The sequence below is a fragment of the Morone saxatilis genome, unplaced genomic scaffold (assembly GCF_004916995.1).
Source record: "Morone saxatilis isolate NCDOM2014 unplaced genomic scaffold, NCSU_SB_2.0 Contig16, whole genome shotgun sequence".
In the NCBI taxonomy this organism is placed as follows: Eukaryota; Metazoa; Chordata; class Actinopteri; family Moronidae; genus Morone; species Morone saxatilis.
In genome coordinates this window covers 17,738,752-17,759,667 of record NW_023339718.1, presented here as the reverse complement: position 1 = coordinate 17,759,667, position 20,916 = coordinate 17,738,752, and the positions used below count along the sequence as shown (strand labels likewise).

At 40.0% G+C, this 20,916-nt stretch overlaps 1 protein-coding gene across 1 annotated transcript in view; it reads left to right on the top strand.

Moving 5' to 3' along the window:
- nos1 (nitric oxide synthase 1 (neuronal)) overlaps positions 1-20,493 on the top strand; it is a 34,862-nt gene extending 14,369 nt beyond the window's left edge. Inside the window, exons 5-28 of the mRNA XM_035657637.1 lie at positions 2,109-2,254; positions 2,967-3,129; positions 3,338-3,429; positions 5,857-5,998; positions 6,097-6,236; positions 7,243-7,417; positions 8,249-8,350; positions 8,699-8,893; positions 9,086-9,171; positions 9,759-9,903; positions 10,824-10,928; positions 11,015-11,073; positions 11,178-11,294; positions 12,197-12,371; positions 12,778-12,916; positions 13,574-13,652; positions 13,790-13,983; positions 14,784-14,953; positions 16,254-16,464; positions 17,357-17,444; positions 18,240-18,361; positions 18,665-18,813; positions 19,327-19,521; positions 20,371-20,493. Coding sequence (XP_035513530.1) covers positions 2,109-2,254; positions 2,967-3,129; positions 3,338-3,429; positions 5,857-5,998; positions 6,097-6,236; positions 7,243-7,417; positions 8,249-8,350; positions 8,699-8,893; positions 9,086-9,171; positions 9,759-9,903; positions 10,824-10,928; positions 11,015-11,073; positions 11,178-11,294; positions 12,197-12,371; positions 12,778-12,916; positions 13,574-13,652; positions 13,790-13,983; positions 14,784-14,953; positions 16,254-16,464; positions 17,357-17,444; positions 18,240-18,361; positions 18,665-18,813; positions 19,327-19,521; positions 20,371-20,493 — 3,312 coding nt within the window. The remainder of the gene's footprint in view (positions 1-2,108; positions 2,255-2,966; positions 3,130-3,337; positions 3,430-5,856; positions 5,999-6,096; positions 6,237-7,242; positions 7,418-8,248; positions 8,351-8,698; positions 8,894-9,085; positions 9,172-9,758; positions 9,904-10,823; positions 10,929-11,014; positions 11,074-11,177; positions 11,295-12,196; positions 12,372-12,777; positions 12,917-13,573; positions 13,653-13,789; positions 13,984-14,783; positions 14,954-16,253; positions 16,465-17,356; positions 17,445-18,239; positions 18,362-18,664; positions 18,814-19,326; positions 19,522-20,370) is intronic.
- Positions 20,494-20,916: the final 423 nt, after the last annotated feature.

Here is a 20,916-nt window from a genome sequence, read left to right as displayed (position 1 = left end):
ATTTCCAAAACTTTGTGTGAAGGTAGAACACCAGAAAGCATCAGCTACATGCAAATACTTTGGTAAGAAAATTGATTTCTCTTCCCCGTTCATCTATCAACTGCTCTGTCCACGCATTTCTTCCATTTTATCATGCAGCCAAAGTTTCTTCCTCTAGTTAGTAAGCCAGTCTAGCACGCACAAAGGTGAACCCCACTGTTTAAGCATTCACCCCCCCCCCCCCCTTCCAAAACACTGCAGCCATTCGTAAACAGCAAACAGCAGCCTAATTACTTCGGTGACTTATCGGACAGGCTGTGCATCCCAATGAATGGCCTGTAGTAGCATCTTCAGATTTATTATATATCACAGACGCTGCTGTATATGAGAATGATCCGTCTTTTTCGAAAAGGACAGCTGGCTGGCATGAATGCCCAGAGCGGTATGATGAGCGGACGTGCTGGAGCACAAGTGATTCCTTTGTTTTATTTTTAACACTCCCTGCTCTACTCATCCATTTCCCCCTTTTACTCTGTCACCTCTTACTGTTCATGTTGTTTGGCCTCAGCTTTGTTGTTCCCTCTTGTTCTCAATTATCTTTTCTTAGCTTAGCTTTTTATTTGCAATTATCCCTTTATTTTTATCTTTGTTTGCACTTTCTTAGATTCTCACTCAATTTCCTTTCCCATTTTCTTTTGTTTTGACTGGCCGTGATGGTGTGTTTGCTGTCTTGTTCAACAGATTTTTTCTGTTTCTGTCGAGTGAGGGTTGGACTTGTTGGAAGGGACATGGGGCGGAAGTTTATTTTGGACAGACTGCCTGTCCAGTGTTTGGACAGTGCAAGTGTGTTGTTCATTTGGTGTAACAAGCCAATTTTAGCAGCGCTGGGGTCATTGTGAAATTTCCTCTTCAAATGTACGCCTGCGCTACCTTTTCTGTCATCCGCTCTTGCTCACTCAGTCAATCTCTCTCTAAGCTGGTGAAGGCATTTAGGCAAACCAAAGTGACAGCTGACTTCAACTCTAATCACATTGAACTGACCACACAAGGTTGCTCTCAGCTATGAGCACTTTTCTCTCTGCATCTGTCTGTTTTCTTATTTTCTGTGTTTCCTCCTCGCTCTTTCTATCTTCCTGTCTCTGCTTAATGGAAGGATACCAATCCATGACTCATGGACTTACTCATTCATTAACATGCGTGCCAGCCATGTGTGAGCGATATAATGAAAACTGTAAAACACTTGATCCCTTGTAAGTCTTGAACTTACAATGAAAATTAACCTTACTTGTTAGAAAAAATTACCTTTTATTCAAACCAAGTGAAACCTTATGATATAATTGGAACCTTTCACATACTGAAATACAGGTTTCTCCTCTTTTATTCTTTTATTCATATTGACACCTTTCTGTCTTTTATCCTAGGAAAGGCCGTGAAATCAAAGTAATTATTAGCAGCCCTTGATTTGATGTTTAATATGGTTATTTTGTAAGAAAGTATAAGGTAAATATATATTTCTACACAGGGTTGGCTCCCTGAGCTTCTTCTTCCAAAGGGCAAAAAAGTCACTCTTATTATGGTTCAACAGTTGAAGTTAAAATAGGAACAAGAAAATGTAGGAAAATTCAATTGGAACGGTTGTCTTTGTGTTTTAATTATTCCATTTCAATAAGTATGATTTAAGCATTTCCTATGTCCGTTTCAAATCAAGCAGAACCTAGACTTAACTAGTTAATCTAAATGAATAGTGAAAGAAGGTCCTGTGATAGCCCTGCCTTTTGTAAATTAAGTGGATGCCATGCTTCTCTCATTTTGCATTCAGTCACAACATGAGATTGATGCAAAAAGCATTGAACAGTGAACAGGAATCCTGAAGGCCACTTCTTTTGAAGAATTCTTTGTCCAATAAAATTAATTAACACCTGTATTTTGTGTGCCGAGGAGCCAACATGGTATTGTTACTGTTATTCTTTGCTTCAAAGTACATTTTTGTGGATATTTACAGAGACATTACCAGAGAATTATACCATATGATCACCTGGATCCTCGGCATTTTGGCACTAAAGAAAAAACAACAAGCAAAATTCATCCCTATAAAGCCTCCCTCATCTGTCATGTAATTGTCTTTTCAGATGCCAATCTGCAGCGAAAATGTGTGCATCGGCTCTGTGGTGATGCCCAACCAGCACGTCCGCAAACCAGACGAGGTCAGAGGCAAAGAGGAGCTTCTTCCACTGGCCACTGACTTCATAGACCAGTACTACACCTCCATTAAAAGGTAGCAGAAGTAATATCGTTGGTATATTAATGGCTATGCAGTTCTTATTTAGCTACATATGTAGGGTGCGTAATGTAGAATAGCATTTAGTGAGCGTTATGCACCTCCAAAGTCCGCCTATCTGCTCTAGGTTCAACGTCTGTGCTCATTAATTCTCAAAGCGTAATATACCCAGTCCACTCAGCCTCTCTGTCCCGCTGTGCTCCTCAAATTCAAAGAGATTGTGACAGAGATTGTCAACAACTGCCAAAAGACTAGTGATTAAATAAGGTAGATGCAACCTTTTTTTGAGTCCCAGTTTAGACTGGGTGTCACCACTCTGGACACATGCCTGTGGCTCCTTTCTTTTTCTCCAATCTCACAGTTTATCATGACTTTTTCATGTGACTTTAATGTAGCGAACTATAATACTAAAAGTAATTGAGTATAAGTAAAAATGCTGTGGTTTAAAATAATTAAAAAAAAACTAATAAGTAAAAAAAAAAGTCCTTAATAAATAAAATAATTACTTTCACTTGTCAAGGATGGCAGCTTCCCTTAATGTGTTAGATATTTTGAAGATGATATGAATGTGACAGACCCACATTTGTTTATGGAATTACAGAGATCCTTACAAAATGGCACAATTTTACAACCAGTACCTCTTATGTTGTGCTATACTGTGTGTACGTGTTCTCTTATTCTGTTGTGCCTGTGGACCTGTCCTGCCTAGGTATGGCTCTAAGGCCCATGTGGACAGACTGGAGGAGGTGACCAAGGAGATTGAAGCTTCAGGATCTTACCAGCTGAAAGACACTGAATTGATTTATGGTGCCAAGCACGCCTGGAGGAATGCTGCCCGGTGTGTAGGGAGGATCCAGTGGTCCAAACTACAGGTAATGTACAGTATCTAAACTAAAATCCCCCATAGCATGTGGAATGTGTAAATGTTTTCAAAAGAGATTCTATATTACATTTGCAGTTTTGTATAATATCCAACATACTCAGAGACGTAAAGCACATTTGGTTCAGTTACTTGTTTTAAAAATACTTCATTATGCAAAAACCTGCTTCTGGGTTTTCATTTTCACATTTGCTTATCAGGTTTTTGATGCTAGAGACTGCACAACAGCTCATGGAATGTACAACTACATCTGTAACCACATCAAGTACGCCACCAACAAAGGCAACCTGAGGTAAAGATTCATATGCACAATGGGGATGTCAACGAATATTCTAAATTTGATTATATAAGTATATAATAATTAATATTGATTGGGGAAAAAAAAAGATCAGCACCACCACAGATTGCCGCCTCGTGGGTTCTTGCGTGGGCCTGGGCTGCTGCACTGAATGCACTGCTTGACGGATAGGTGTCACACATTGTCCCTTTTACTGACTGAAAATGAAATATCGGTCAAGCTGAAGCGAGCGAATAATTCAACAAAAACACCCACGTGGTGGTGAGTTCACAGGACCATTGAATGTTTTCTTTCTACTGTAACTTAACTGTTTATTTTGTAATGTGTAGGTATGTAGATGTAAAAAGCATGTTTATGTTGTTTTTAAAAGGAATAAGGGAACGTCATTTTTGGACAATTTCTAAAACACATACACCCCACACACACACAATGCTCAACTGTTTACCTAAGTCTGGTTTCCTTTTGTTCAGTTCCTCCAACTGCACTCATGTATCTCATCGCACATGTAGTCTCCATCCCTGACCCACCCTCCCATCTGTCAGTGTGTGCTCTGTCTCTTAACGCTGCCTCTGACACTATCTGCTGTCTATCTGTCAGTTTCTCAGCACCAATCATTGCCCCATCGCTGAAGCGGTGGACCTTGCTAACAAGCAGTCACTTGTCAGACCTGCACAGCACTTGCTCACTTTCTGCCAAGTCCTAATCACATGTGACACCTCATATTTACTTCTTGGATGATGGATAGCTTCTGACTCATTACTACGCTTAGCCTGGCCTTCGGAAGGACAGCTCGGATACACATGTTGATGAGAGCCAGCACAACATCCTGGCTGCGCCTCTCTCAGCCTGGCTCACTTTAACATGAATAAACACAGACACACACACAAACATATAGTGCTATTGCAACATGTTGCAATAGTTTTGGAATTATTTTGCTTATTCAAGTCACCTGTCAACATTACAAAAACATATTCTAAGAGATGGTCCTAAAATGATGCAAAACAAAAGACTGTAAAAGTGGTAGATTTCATGGAAAACATTATGCCTACAGTGCAGGAAAGAAATTGTTTCAACTGAAAGATGATTATGTAAAAAAATGGTGAAAATGTTATTAGATTTCCCTTTTAAATTGGTTGCAAATGAACTAAAAGAAAATGAGGCTATGTAATAATATAATATCACACTACCATCTTTTATTATGGGTTTGAAAGTTGCAACTAATGGCTCATCAATCATTTGCTAATCCTTTAAAGTTATATAGTGATAATAAGTCAACAGTGATTAAAAATAATTGCTGGGTTTCCAGGTTGTGATAAATCCCATTGGCTGGTGTATATTCTTTCTATTTAGTAAAAATGCTGTTATGAATGGTTTGGATTAATTAATAAGTTCATATGGGGTTCTCATTTTTAAACAAGCCATTAAGCCTCAGTAATAAATGTTAATAAGTCATAAATAGATTTTGATCTCGATTGACTAAAATATATGGTCAATCAAAGGTCAGAGGGAGTTTTCACAACCTGGAAAACCAGACTTATAGTGGCTTATAACTGATCAATAAAGCATTATTAAATGATTTAATAACAATTAATAAAGCTATTAGTTACAACTAATAACTTCTTTGTAAAGTGTACTATATTAAAAAGTGGTATCAAAATCAAACTATAGCTGCAGAGGAATGTGACTGTTACTTTTTAAAGCATGTGGCCAATTTAGAACTCATGATTTAGTTATAATGATAATATTGTTCAGTAGCCTAATAACATAATTGTTTTGCTCTGTTGCACATTATATGTTTCCCACAAGATGACAAATGAAAATGAAGTGTGATCGTACAGGCTATTGGTTTCACGATTTACACCAGTTTCCGAAGCCAAGCTGAGAAACTGTTTCCTGCAGATGTAGACTGCTAGCACAACTGGCCCAGATTTATACCAGCTGCTCTCCCTCCTCAGCGACTTAGAACCAGCTTAGCAGTATTAACACTTTTACCCGGTCATGGCATTAAAACACCACTGGGATGTAGAACAGACCAAAAGTAGCTAAGCTTTGACCCTGCTATGAGTCCTTTGACATAACATGATTAAAAATGCCTTTGGACACAGATTACACGCACAATACCAACCATATGTTTACAATCTTGTCAATTCATTTATTTAAATATTCATATTAACAATTTATTATTAATGCTTTGTCGCACAGCCTCTTATTTCGTAAACAGTATGTGCAGAGATCAACATGCCACTGAAGATATTGCTGTGGCACAGCTCAGAATCGGAATATATTGTTTGTTTGTTTTTTAGATATGATATTATTATTATTAGAGCTAGTAACAACTTCACATATGCAAATGCTGCGAATATCTATACACATTATTGACATACTTTTTTTAAATGATCTTTTTCTGTTTGTTTGTTTCAGATCGGCCATCACCATATTTCCCCAGAGGACTGATGGCAAACATGACTTTCGAGTGTGGAACAGTCAGCTGATTCGTTATGCAGGCTACAAACAGCCTGATGGACAGATCATGGGAGACCCTGCTAATGTTGAATTTACTGAGGTAAACAAGAGGAAATGTATTTTTAAGTCAATGAAGCAAACTTGCAAACGTTCACTGTAAGAAATGCCCGTTTTGCACTTGTTGCGTTTGGTCTCTAGATCTGCATGCAGCTTGGATGGAAAGCTCCGAAGGGCCGTTTTGATGTCCTGCCCCTCCTGCTGCAAGCCAACGGAAATGACCCTGAGCTGTTTGAAATACCTGAAGACCTCATCCTGGAGGTGCCGATCACACACCCAAAGTGAGTTACGCCTTCCCTCTTGAGCATGCATACATAGAGAAAGAATCTAACAAAACAAGAACTGGTGGAGGCTGCACAAAAAGACATCCACCCACTCACACATTTCTTAACAACACTTCTTAAACAATGAGGCACTTTCATGCCAAGAAATCTGATTTGGTTATCGTCACATTCCAACTGTGCTGAATATTCCCAGAAAGCACAGCTAGCCATACTTTATCTGTTGCTATGCCTGCTTTTGTGGTAACCATGGGGCTTGTTAGTGCGATTTCAAGCTTCTCCTGTTTTTTATTCTGATTTGTTTACTTTACTTTCAAGAAAACTTTTTATTTACATGGCTAGCTACTGTACAAAAGCCATAATGCCCTTGAGATGTTAAGCATGAATTGGCTGTATCTAAAACCCATAATCACAGTTAAGAATTGGGTATTACCACTACACTAGTTTTCACATATACAGGCACAGATGCAGACAGAGCTATTGCTACATCACTTCACACCACAGAGAGCATTTCAGAATCCCTTGACACACTGGTCTCCCTGCCAGACTCCCCCCAAAATTGGCATCTCTTGCTCCATACCCTGCATCAACTGGCCCTCAGCTTTGGCAGCAGCTTGGCACAGGCCTGCGACCACCAACAGAGTCTCATCATTACACAAGATTAGACCCAGCTCTGCAAATAATACACTGAAAGTGATGTTATCAGTCCCCCTAGAGGGTGCAAGGAGTGAGTAGTGGGAGGTAATTTGAGGTCCTGCCTGCTCTGTCCAGCACTGAAAATCTGTCATAAGTGGTTTCTTTGTGTTAATGTTGATTTTGGCTGCACTCCTTTTTAATTATATGTGTCTCAGGGATTAATATCTGTGGCGAAAAAGACAGCCACAAATTATTATAATAATGTGTGCCTATTGCAAATGTTGGATGTTTACCTGAAGGGATCATAGTGAATTCAGTTAGCCAAACAACTGCACTTCCCACCAGTCATTCCCCTTTTTGCTCTGCCCAGGTACGAGTGGTTCAAGGAACTGGACCTGAAGTGGTACGGCCTCCCGGCAGTCTCCAACATGCTGCTGGAGATCGGTGGCCTGGAGTTCACTGGTTGCCCCTTCAGTGGCTGGTACATGGGCACCGAGATTGGCGTGAGGGACTTCTGTGACACCTCACGCTACAACATTCTGGAGGTAGTGCGTTGTGCCAAAATACACAGTCATGCTCCACAGGAAAAAATTAGAGGCACAGATTGACTGAAGCCTTGTGCAGAGAGGAGCATGTGTTGTGTCACCAAATGACCCGATCAGAATGCCATTCTTCTTCTAATTGTGTACACTTAGGCGAAAGCTGACAAGAAATAAAGCCTCCTTGTGCTCTGTCACAAACTATCTTAACATAAATTATAGTGTTCATTTTAATATTAGGCCAAAGAAAATTCTAATATATATATTAGAAGCTGCTCATATATATTATATATTCTATATAATCTATATATCTTATTTTATTCGTGCAATCATATACCATGTCATTTGTATTTGAGGCAAATGGAATCGTGACATATAATGAGGGAAATCAGACTCTCTACTATCTTTGAATATATCTTCAGGCAAATAAAAGTAAGGGTTTCCCATCCTAAAATCTCAGTTAAAACCTGAGTGGTCCAATTGTGAAGAAGAGCACTTCATGGTCCATGGGTGTCAGCTTTGGTGGATTTGCCTTTAAGTTTTACTTTAAGTAAAGTACAGACATTGTGCTTGTCGTTGCTGATAAGGAGAGGTATTTGCTTGTGCAATGATTTGTTTTGCATGAATTATTTGGTGAATAAGAAGACAACCAGTTGAACTGAAGTTTAGCCACTGACGCATACAACTAGTGACTAGAGTTACTACTGTGATTTTAGTTTTTATGTGTTACATAACAAAAGGACATGAGATGAATTGTGCCATTACTTTCCTCGAGTGTAATTTAGTTGTTTTACATGTGGTACATCATCTTTTTTTTTAAATTGTCTTATTATGTAGGAGGTTGCTAACAAGATGGCCTTAGACACCAGGAAGACTTCCTCCCTTTGGAAAGACCAGGCACTGGTGGAGATTAACATTGCTGTTCTCTACAGCTTCCAGGTAGGTACAGCTTTATATGTTTCACCCTCTTCCCGTTCACTTCTGCAGCGTAATATATTACTCCTCTGTCCATCTAGTATTTGTATAATCAGTATGTTCCAACACTCACATTCCTACCAAAATATGGGTAAATTATGTTTCTCTCTTGTGCAGTTTGCGCACAACCAATTTAAGCAGTAGTAAAAATATTTCCAATGGAGTATCACTTTAAATGTAATTGAAAATGTGATAATTTGTTTGTGAAATGACCCCAGCTTTCATCAATGAAACTTAATTGTACCATTGTATTCACTGCAGCATCAGAGAAAATGCATAAATGAGTTCATTCTTTGTGTCCCCTAATTTTAGTCATGCAAAGTTACCATAGTAGACCATCACTCAGCCACAGAGTCCTTCATGAAGCATATGGAGAATGAGTACCGGGTGCGAGGTGGCTGTCCTGGAGACTGGGTGTGGATTGTGCCTCCCATGTCAGGAAGTATCACACCGGTTTTCCACCAAGAAATGCTCAACTACCGCCTCACCCCATCCTTTGAGTACCAGGTGAAAACATAATTCATGGGATGTTGATGTTTTTAGCAGAGGGTACCACCACAATCAAAGACAGGCACTCATTTTTATAAACTAGTTGAGCTATAATAAGCTATAACCAAATTTCACGGACAATATCTCAGCATCTTGGCACCTTAAACAAAGACAACCTCTGAACTAATTTTTTTTTCCCATATGCAAAAGCCTGATCCCTGGAATACCCATGTGTGGAAAGGAGTCAATGGGACGCCCACAAAGAAAAGAGCCATCGGATTCAAGAAGCTTGCCAAGTGAGTGTGCAGTCACAGAGAAATATTTGAAGAAAACCCTGTGTGGTTTGGTTAAATTAGTGATTAATTAAGTAATTGGTTTTCTATCAGTTCTACCTGCATTTATACTCGCATGGTTATATTGCAACCTTAGATGTCAAAGATAATATACTGTAGGACATGTGTATGTGTATGATAATCTAAAACCAAACAAGTAATCACTTTCCTGAAAAGTTAGACACACGGGAAGACTGCTGGTGTACTCAGCAGTGAAATTCATCCAATCAACCCCTCAGGGAGTAATCAAAGCTTTGTCAGTGTTTTGTTTGTTTATGCATGCACTCGTGTGCGCGTATGCTATTAATATAATTGCCTCGAGGATATGACTAGCTAGGTAATCACAACTGTCATCCATCCGCTACCTCGGCATAATGTCTGCTGCCTGCTGAGGTGAACCCCACTACCCTCTATAACAATTGTTTTATCAGACGTATCAACATATCGGCAGAGGATAAAATGTTGCAAACTGTGGTCCTTGGATAATTTGATTCCTTGTTCTGTGTTTTCTGTGGATTTCATTCTCACTGTCTCTCCCTTTGCCTCTGCAGGGCTGTGAAGTTTTCGGCCAAGCTCATGGGCCAGGCCATGGCCAAGAGGGTGAAAGCCACTATACTGTTTGCCACAGAGACGGGCAAATCGCAAGATTATGCCAAAACTCTCTGTGAAATCTTCAAGCACGCTTTTGACGCAAAGGTACACTTGCTCCTACCTTGCATCATCGTATCCAAAAGTTGAACATCAGCTTACGTGTAATTGTACTAATTGAAAAAGGAGCAATTCAAAGAAATCATTCCTATACTCCCACCCCCCCTCCCCCCAGCTGACGAAGCCAAGCAGATGCCAGCTGAGTACAGACAACGAGAGGGTTGAAAAAGACAGTGTGCCTTTTGTCACATTTTCTTTTTCTCTCATGCAGTAATGTGCCGCGGGTTGGAGGCAAGATTTAACCACCGAAGCGTTGTGCAGTTCAGTAGTTTAACACAGGATCCTGAAGCACCCCTGGCTGTGCATATCTGTTTAGAAAAGAGAGAGAGAGAGAAAAAAAAATGCTAAACATGCTGCTCTCAATCATACACTGTGTGCTTTTCCTCCAGGTCATATCTTATTTTTCCTTCCTGTTTTCCCAATGTGATCAATCATACAAGAAGAGATTTGTGCATGCAAGTGTGTGGATGTGTGTGTCACTGAGAGTGGGTGTCTGTAGATGGATCGCAGGGCAGATGTGAACGCCCGGGGCAAATCTTCACTGTTGTGGGGCTAAAGCCTGTTTTCTCTTCACGCCTTTGGTTGTGTGCCCTTATATGTGGGTGTATGTGTATGTGAAATGCAAGTGCGTTCTGTGGCAGACAAACACCATCACGTTGAGTGGTGTGCATCGTGGATGCTCGTTGTGTGGCAGCAGCATATTATCATCTCGTTAGAGGCGAGGACAGAGTGGTCATTACAACCTCCTCCTCTGCCAACGGCTGTGTGTTCAGCCTTAATTTACACGCTCAAGTCATCTGTCATGTGGAGTGTGTGTCTTGGAGATGAGAGCGAAACAAAGGCTACACCATGTGTGTGGAGGCGAAGATTCCCTCGGCATGATGCTCTTTTTTTTGTGACATCTGCAGGTCACGTCAATGGATGAATATGATGTGGTGGACCTGGAGCACGAGACGCTGGTGTTAGTGGTGACCAGCACATTCGGAAATGGTGATCCACCTGAGAATGGAGAGGTATGTATGTTATGTATCAACAGCTCCAGTATATTAAGCAAACAAAGATGCACATATTACTAACAGCCCTTCTTTGGTTACTGTAGAAATTTGGAGCTGCCTTAATGGAGATGCGCCACCCAACATCCAACACAGAAGATAGAAAGTGAGTTTAGTCCCTCAGCCTGCCTGTGTTTGCATTCGTGCATGTCAGATTCCATCTATTTCTTCCCTTGAGTTATACATCCTCTGCTTTCACCTCCTGTCCAGGAGCTACAAGGTCCGCTTCAACAGTGTGTCCTCCTACTCTGACACTCGCAAGTCCTCCAGTGACGAGCCAGAAGCCAGGATTAACTTTGAGAGCACTGGACCTCTCGCCAACGTCAGGTAAACAAAATCAAACCAGAGCAGGTCGTAAAACAAAACGTATCTAAAGAATGCTTTCCTATCCAGTAAGCAATGATGAGAAGATTTGCAGGTTAAAAGATGTCTTGTCATCAAGGTAAACCATTGTCATAATAAAATGATATTCACTATAATCTTTGAAATGCTGCAGATAACTTTTTAATTAAGCCCAGTTTTAAAGATAACATGAAACGCAAATCAGTGTGCTATTTGCATCCGTATTAGCTTCTGTGTTTCCTGTAAAAACAGGCAGCTAGGGAATGGCAATAGTGCTGAATGTGTGTTATGTCCCTCCACCAAGCAGCTGATGGCTCCCAGTGAACAGCATTCCCACACTGAGAAGGAATAGAGTACTAAGGTGTTTTTTCCCCCAGGTTTGGTTCTTGGCACCCTGGCTTATTTAGCTAACATGAACTATACAAGCAAACTAGTTAATAGCATAACCTTTAGTGGCAGTCAATTAGAAGAAAAAAAAAGAACATATTTTCTCCATAATATAATATATGAGCCTCGCTGTCAATTTGGAAACTGTTTTTGACAAAGCACTTGGCAGCACATTTTTCAACATTTTTGTACATTTCTCAAGGTTTGTAACTAGTGTAAAAAGAAACATAATGAAGTTAAGTAACAATTTTAAAAGTATATTTGCCAACAAGAGTTTTCATCACTGATTATAACAAGTACAAGATGTACTAGTGATCTATTTCATGTTTACATCTATCTAAAACCGGACGGGACACGTATTTATCAATACGTCAGCTGTTTTGGTGCTTGGGTGTTTTCGGTGTTTCGAATCTCTAAGTCTCTAATCTGGGCTCCGTGGCTGTGGTGTCTACATTTGTCTTTTGCTTTTTTAACGCTACCTGCCTGTTTTCTCTGTTTAGGTTCTCAGTGTTTGGCCTTGGCTCCAGGGCCTACCCACACTTCTGCGCCTTTGCCCACGCTGTGGACACGCTGTTTGAAGAGCTGGGGGGGGAGCGCATCCTACGCATGGGAGAAGGAGATGAGCTGTGTGGCCAGGAGGAGTCATTCAGAACCTGGGCCAAGAAGGTTTTTAAGGTCGGTGTCATGGGCAGAGACGCTTTGATCTCGGTTTAGTTCAGTTTTGTCCATCAGTTGTCGATGGTTTGGAGTTTGCTTGGAATAGGCACACCGTGAACATTGTTTTTGCCTTTAGTTCAGAATTGGCATGTTGCTTACTTGTCAAGGATTGGTTTGATATGAATATGATCCCGTTTTCTGTACAACCACAACAGGAAAGTACCTCATACTCCAAAACAACCCCACCTGTCAAGGTATCATTTTGAAGGTGTTTAGCCACAGGTAACCTTGAGCTGGTGGAGGCAGTCCTACTTAGAGTGCAAGAGATCATTTCCCAAATCCTTTGTTATTCCTGTGTAGGTGTGAAGGGGTGTTCTGAATAATGACCGCATTCTCTCCTGTGATTGTGTTGTTACATGTCAAGGCTGCCTGTGACGTGTTCTGTGTTGGAGACGATGTGAACATTGAGAAGGCCAACGACTCCTTGATCAGCAACGACCGTAGCTGGAAGAAGAGCAAGTTCCGCCTGACGTACACAGCCGAGGCTCCGGCCCTCACAGAAGGTAAATAATAATCCTGTGAGAACTAAGTGATGAGCTGTTAATGGTGTCTTGATATTAAAGGCGCAATAAGTACTAATAAGCACTCCTGCACAAAATATACCTGAGGAGGGATGGTAATGTTATTGTTTAAGACCAGTGAGTCATCCTGGAGATGAGATTTGTGTCTCTGTTGTGGAGTGAAAAATGACAATATAATGGGATTTCAAGACATTTTTTACCCTAGACGTCCTGAATGTCGTAACATTACATTTACTACAAATATTGAAAATGAATTACAGTTTATTAGGTGCACCTACTATATCTTACACTAATAAACAACAGTCCTGTAATAAATCCAACCTTTATGTAGGTTATATATTTTAGAGAGGTGTAGATTCAACTTTATGATGATTTTGGAGGATGTAGTTTGTGGTACTGTTGAAATGTACTGAATCATACAGAGAGCTGTTTCTATTATTTAGCCTATACCCTCACTGATGTACATTGGTGGACAAAGTAATAGAGACACCTCTAAGAAATCAAATAAGCGTATTTCCGAAAAGGTTGAACCTTAATTAAAGCAGATATGGTCTTTAGACAAACATAATCCTTTAGACCAGTCTCTAAATAAAGTAAATGTCATGTATGTGATGTAGTTTTGTTTCTGTCTGCCAACAGCATTGTACAGCGTTCACAAGAAGAGGGTTTATGGAGCAAAGATGCTAGAATCTGAAAACTTACAAACTTCCAAATCCAAGTAAGTATTTACTGACACAAGAAAATAAAAATTGGGCACATATATTTTACGGTTTTTGGTAAACTTGTGTGTTAACTAAAGGGAACAGACTAAAAATGGTGCAGCATTGTCCCCTAAATCTCTTGTCTCTTTTGCAGTCGCTCCACCATATTTGTGCGGCTCCACACAAACAACCACGACAGACTGAGCTACCAGCCCGGCGACCATCTGGGCATCTTCCCTGGCAACCACGAGGACTTGGTGACGGCTCTCATAGATAAACTGGAGGATGCTCCACCTGTCAATCAAATTGTCAAGGTGGAGTTCCTGGAGGAGAGGAACACTGCCCTGGGTGGGTGATGCTATTAGCAACATCACACTACTTTACGAATGCAGTAGGCGTGCAATGAGAAGGGTTGTGGTTTGAGATGTGGGCAGGATGTCAAAATCAAAACATGTCTCTTGCCTCAAAAGACAACATGAAGTCACACTTATCTATGTAAGGTATCTATGCCCATATATTTTTCAGTCAAGCTGCATATTGGCAAACAGTTGTGGTGACTCTGAGTGACTTAAGTGTGATTTTCACTGTGACTTTAAAGCAAGGTGTTTCTTAACCACAGTGTGTATACTTAATCAAATTCCACCTTGACCTTGACTTAAAACCATTCCTGGCAATGGCTTATTAAACTTCCTTTCTCCCACTGTAAAACGCTTTCTCCTGTCATACAAGGTCATTTAAACTATTCAATAAGTAACTTAACATATCTCCTGGTTAAATAAAGCTTAAATAAAAGAGACAACATTAGTTTTCATATATAGACGTGTTTTTCTGGCCACCTGACAAGTATGATACATTGTCTCCTTTTAGCTAACAATATCTATTTTTTAAACAGTAAATCCTAAAGAGTCATTCATCTGTCGGCTGTTTGGCACTGGGCAGGAGTTGTAGTGCAGACTGGAAAAAAACAAAACAAAGTGCAAAAAGAAGATAAAACACACTAGAGAGTAGTAACTGCAAAGTTATGGTGATTATTATATGTGGGTTTATAACCACAAGCATTCCCTTTCATGTTACATATAGTCATTTGATCTACTGTTAAAATAAAAACACATGTTATTGCAGCTTTAACGTTTGCTTATTTTCTGCAGGTGTAATCAGTAACTGGACAAACGAGACTCGTATCCCTCCCTGCACCATCTACCAGGCCTTCCAGTACTTCCTGGACATCACCACTCCACCGAGTCCTGTGCTGCTGCAGCAGTTTGCTGCTCTGGCAACCAATGACAAACAGAAAAAGAAACTAGAGATCCTCAGTAAGGTAAATTCACTTAGTCTTCGGCGTTACCATTAACACTGACCTTTAGAATTATTGAGCTGCTGCTGCACCGAGTGCTTAGCTTGGTTCGTGACCAGACACATGAGGGATTTGCAATGTACTCGATGTGCGTAGGCTATATCCAAAAATATGCTGTTTTTTCCATTTTAGAGCCAAATGTATGCAGACATTTTTTCACTTTTTATTAGACCACTTTTGAAAGCACAGTTCTATAAGAAGTCACCATGTGTTTAAGGCACAATAATAACCAACACATTCATCGTGTTTGCCATCAAAATATAGGAGATAAGTTTCTGTATCTGAAAGCTGATTTGATGCACTTTGCACTGATGGAAATATGTACAGTATGAGTGAGCTGGCGCCAAATTAAAGCCGTTGATCGTTCTAACCCAGAGCCATTCCCCCTTGCAGTGCCTCCCACAATTCACTCTCCATTTTTGTCAATGTGTGGAAAAGGCTGGCTGAGGCCAAGCAGTGACTCATATGCTCATACATCGAATCATTGTCACCAAAGCAAGAGGAAGAGATGGAAGGATTCTGAATTCGGATAAAGAAACAGTACAGTACAATCAGCACTGCAGATCATTTTTATTTTTGTATGTGCTAAATGGCAAGCTCATTTCAGGAATAAAGCAGTGTTTCTCAGACTTTTCTAATTCTCCTTTTTATGCCCGAAGATTTTAACAAAAAGAATTAAAGAACAGTCGAGCTTGTTTTGTTATTGTGTTCTGTTTTGTCAAAAGCATGAAAGAATGAATTAATTCAACAAAACTGATATTACAGATGTATTAATAATATCTCTAATTAACTAAGTCCCCATCTGTGTTTCAAGGTTGAAAAACCCAGGCCTAAATGTACTTTTGCTATTGAACTTTTGATAATTGTACATACGGTGCTTCAAACAGTGCTTGAGGCTCAGAACTAAGACCACACCAGGCTTCTTCATGGGCACTGTGTCGCTCATTAGCAGCTTAAGAACAAAGCAATAGATGGGAACATATCAAAGTGTTTTTAGCCTGGTAGCAATGCTCTAAATTCATCACATCCAAATGTCAGCGATGACACACAAAAACAGTTGGGCAGTGAATGCTGAATGGCTCTGTTTGTGGCTGCCTCTTGCTCTCAAGTCAGATATATTTAAAGATCTAAAAGACGAAACCACCCTCCATTTTTTTCTGTTACTCTGGCACTTTAATTAGGATGACAATTCAACAACTTACCAAGATAGAAATTAAACCATCTGTACTTCTATCCAACCATGTCTTTCTCCTTGACATCCCAGGGTTTGCAGGAGTATGAGGAGTGGAAGTGGTACAACAATCCGACACTGGTGGAGATGCTGGAGGAGTTCCCTTCCATTCAGATGCCCTCTACTCTGCTGCTCACCCAGCTGCCCCTGCTGCAGCCTCGCTACTACTCTATCAGCTCCTCTCCAGACCTGCACCCAGGAGAGATTCACCTCACCGTCGCTGTGGTCTCTTACCGTGCCAGAAGTATGGACCTACTACTCATTTGGGGCTCTTTTTCTTTTTCAGCTCCTCTAACCAAGCTGAGCATTAGCTAGCTGTAGGTGATATAGGTATTTTCTGCTGACAGGGAAGGTGAACCCTAATGCCCCCATTAGGCTTTTAAATGTGAAATATACTCAATCATGCCTTGTGGTTTCTAGTAAACTGTATTTACCAGTAAGTTATTGCTTGAAAAAGTATATAGCCTGTATATATATTTTGCTGCAGTTCAGTTTATGTCATGGATAAAAGGCTCTCTCAAGGTTGCTGCAAAGACTTGAAAAGTCAAATGACTCACCCTCTCTAAAAACCCTCTGATGGCTCAAAGAAAATTGATTGCAAGTTACCTTGGAAAGCCAGTCTGCTTTATAGGGCAGCCAGACCACAACTGTAATTACAAGTAACGTAGATTTAGAAACACCTCAGGAAGATCTTCTATCTATGAACAGATCATATTTAAAGATATGGATACAAACACAAATGAGAGCAAATTTTGCAGTTTGTCTGACAGTATATAAAATTCAGTCTTCTGTTTTAGCATTACTTTTTGTGCATACTGAATCACACGGATTTTATACCCCCAGCCCCCCTTTGCAATTAGCATTTGTACCCCTCAGTCTGTCAAGTAGTCAGCAAACATTACCAGATGATTTCCCTACTATTTCCATTCATATGTGTAATGTGCACTTGTGTAAACATGTTACTATGATTGTATAAGCAGTGCTTGAATTACTGTAATTTCCCTTTCAGAGAGCCATACAGCCTTGGAAAACGGGTTAGGGCCACTATTTTCCTGTTAGTTTGTGCACTTAAAGAGAGTGGGAGGCGAAGGGGAGGGAAACAGGTAAAGTGCTTACTTGATAATAATCCCTTTCAGATGGAGAGGGACCTATCCACCACGGAGTGTGTTCATCGTGGCTCAACAGGATAGAGAAGGGGGAGATGGTGCCATGTTTTGTCCGAGGGTAAATATCACAATAAATGTTGTAGAATGACGGATAAGTCAGTACTGTGGCATGTTAAAGGAAAGATTGTTATAAATAAATAAGTTGATTCCCTTTTTTGCCAGACAATTAGATGAGAAGACTCATGTCTGTATGCAAAATATGAAACTACCACCAGCAGCTGGATAACTTAGCTTAGCACAAAGACTGGAGATGGGGAAACAGCTAGTTGGGCTCCACCTAGCAACTCTTAGCTCAAGCAAAAGAGACTTGCAGACTGCATGACACACCCACTCAGATAACTTCCTAGATTAACGCACTTTAAAAAAAAAAAAAAAAAACCCAAACCATGAAGTTTTTGCATCAAAACCTAACCAAGTAGTTTTGGAACCTAAACCTAACTGTGACCGTTTCGGGGGGTGTCTCATGTATTGCTGTGAACCTGCCACAGAGACTTACTTGGCTAATTAAGATGTTGTATCTGGATTGTCTCATTAAATTGACAAATTGCCATTTCACCATGTGCCAGACTGTTTCTTGGTCACAACCAGTTACTTCCTGGAGTCTCTGCTGGTTGCCAACTAAGAAAAAGCCTAGCACATAACCTCCCTAAGGTAGCCAACTAAGTCAGCTTCATACAGTATTAAGCAGACAGCCATGACTGGTATTAATCTTCTCATTGAACTCTTAGAAAGAAAGCAAATTAACGCCTTTTTCTAAAATGTCAAGCTATTCCTCTAAGTGAATTTCACAAACATTCTTGTCACTTTTAGAATATTTTGAGTTAATTTATTGTTGTCTATTCTGTTGTTTTAGTGCACCATCATTCCAACTTCCCAAAGACAACCAAGCACCTTGTATCCTGGTAGGTCCAGGAACAGGTATCGCCCCTTTCAGAAGCTTCTGGCAACAGAGACTATATGACCTTGAACACAAAGGTTGGTTTTTTTCTCATTCTGATGTATTTATTACTGCCTAATAGAGAGACTTTGCAGTGCATTTTCACAGCTGCACATGAAACTGCAGACAGAATCTTCAATTTGATGGCTGATTATAAGAATATCCTGGACAAGCTGACAAATGTATTCTTCCAGTTAAAATGCTGTCTCTGAGTAATAATGGAATTCCGAGCAAATCCCTGTGAGGGATTTCGATAATACACATAACAGCTGACCCTCACATATATCTCACATATATAACATTAGTCGGAGCAACGAAGCAACTCTGCCTGTCGCCTTTAGGAATTGAGTCGTGCCCCATGATCCTGGTGTTTGGGTGTCGGCAGTCAGAGATGGACCACATCTACAAGGAGGAGACCATCCAGGCCAAGAACAAACAAGTGTTCAAGGAGCTCTACACGGCCTATTCCAGAGAACCTGGCAAACCAAAGGTACAAGTGCTAAACTGTAAATGAGTCAGCTTGTCACAGCTCTCTTTGGACTGCTGTGTGGGTTTGAAATAAAATCACAGAGTAGAGAAAGGGCTGAATAAAAACCACTGCAGTACACTCACAAATGACATCAAACATTTCCATTAGATTTTTCTACAGTTCTTAAGGTAAAATTTCAATCATTTGATTTTTTTGCTCTTCTTTAAGTCTTTATGTCTATGCTTTCTTTGCTGTTAATTACTCTTATTTTGTGTACTGTTCTGTTCCTTTTAGCATAGATATTCATTAACTGAGTTTTAAAAGAACAAAATGCACAGAATACAGAGTATGTAAAAATCGAAATCAAATTAATAAAAGAAAGTTTGCAAATTCTACTTCATTCTATTTTATTTACATCTGTCAGTCTCCCGACTCTGTTTTTCACATTGTTTCCTTTCCTACTTACTTACTTACTTACCTACAAACTTGACTTCTCTGTGTACACTCATAATTCCTTCTCTGCCTCTCTGTCAGAAATATGTCCAGGATGCACTGCGCGAGCAGCTGTCAGAGACGGTGTACCAGTGCCTGCGGGAGGAGGGAGGACACATCTATGTGTGTGGGGATGTTACAATGGCTGGGGATGTTCTCAAGACTGTCCAGCAAATCATCAAGCAACAGGGCAACATGACCCTGGAGGACGCTGGCTTCTTCATCAGCAAGCTTCGCGTAAGACTGAGAGAAACAGTTCAGTTCTTTGTGCAACATCGTCACCATGGAGTGATGGTAGTGTGAAGTGCTCTTCACTATTGCAGAGGTACCCTTGAGTAATGCAGTCATCCCCCAGCTGAACAGGCGAGGTTCCACAGTACAGCTTCTTTATATGAAAATATGTAACTTGTGTGTTTAGCGTGGAGCTGCTGAAAAACCGAAGGCATGTTGAGTCAGTATTTCTTGAAAGTAAAGGTTAAAAAACTTAAACTTTAATTTGTGAACTCAAGGGTAAAAGGGCTAAAAAAGAATAATGACACATGTCACAAAGCCTAAGCCCGTTTTTCACTTGCTGTGTTCAGTGATTCTGTAACATACAATGACTGCAGGCGTCTAAACAGTCAGAATACCTTTATCCATCTATAAATGTTTTATTTCAAATCATAATACAAAGTGTCACCATTCAGCCCAACTTGTCAAATATGGCAGCTATGTTTCAAACTACAATGTTGTACTGATGATAAAGAAATAGAAATACTATATACATATACTATGTGTATTACTTACACATAATTATGTAAAGTATATTCACCTTTGAACTCAAAAATGCATTTTCCTGATGTGAGAATGTGCTTAAAAAGGGAAGCTCCAAAGACAGTAAAGTCTTTAAGTAAGTTATATAGTTTAGTACCTCTGCTGTGAAGAAATAGTCTGAAATAACTTACAAACTGAGAATCAATATATTCTGCTTATTTCTCTATTTCTTTGAAATCCAACCTGTCATTCACTGTCACAATATCCAAAACAACATCCATCTCACATTTTCCTCCCATTCTGCCTCTATTTTCACTATCCCAACGTATTCAGGATGAGAACCGCTACCATGAGGACATCTTTGGTGTCACCCTGCGCACCTATGAGGTCACCAACCGACTTCGTTCAGAATCCATCGCCTACATTGAGGAGAGCAAAAAGGACTCAGATGAGTAAGTGATTTGTGTCTTTAATTTTCAGTATTTCCTAATGGCAGATTGGCAGGAAGGAGAAAAACAGTGGGTTGTGCCAAGTAATAGCTGTTCTTCTGAACTTTTTAAAATGTCAGTACTAGAGAAAAGGCCTTAGGGTCATTCAAAAAACAGGTTTATTCTGTCGCCAATATTAATGTGCTCAGTAAGTTTCATGGACATATTCTTGATAGATTATGAGATATCTTGCATGCAGTTAACATTTTGGCTTTTGAATGGCACAAAAGACAACCACAACAAATTTTATAGTAACATGCCCAATAGATTTTGACATTTCTTGCCTATAAATGGAAATTATGGGCGATGGTATTTAAGGAAAGATCAGGGGAGTCACCAGAAACAGTAGGAATCATTCTTTAGGAGTCATGAATTTCAGCATCAAGTTCTG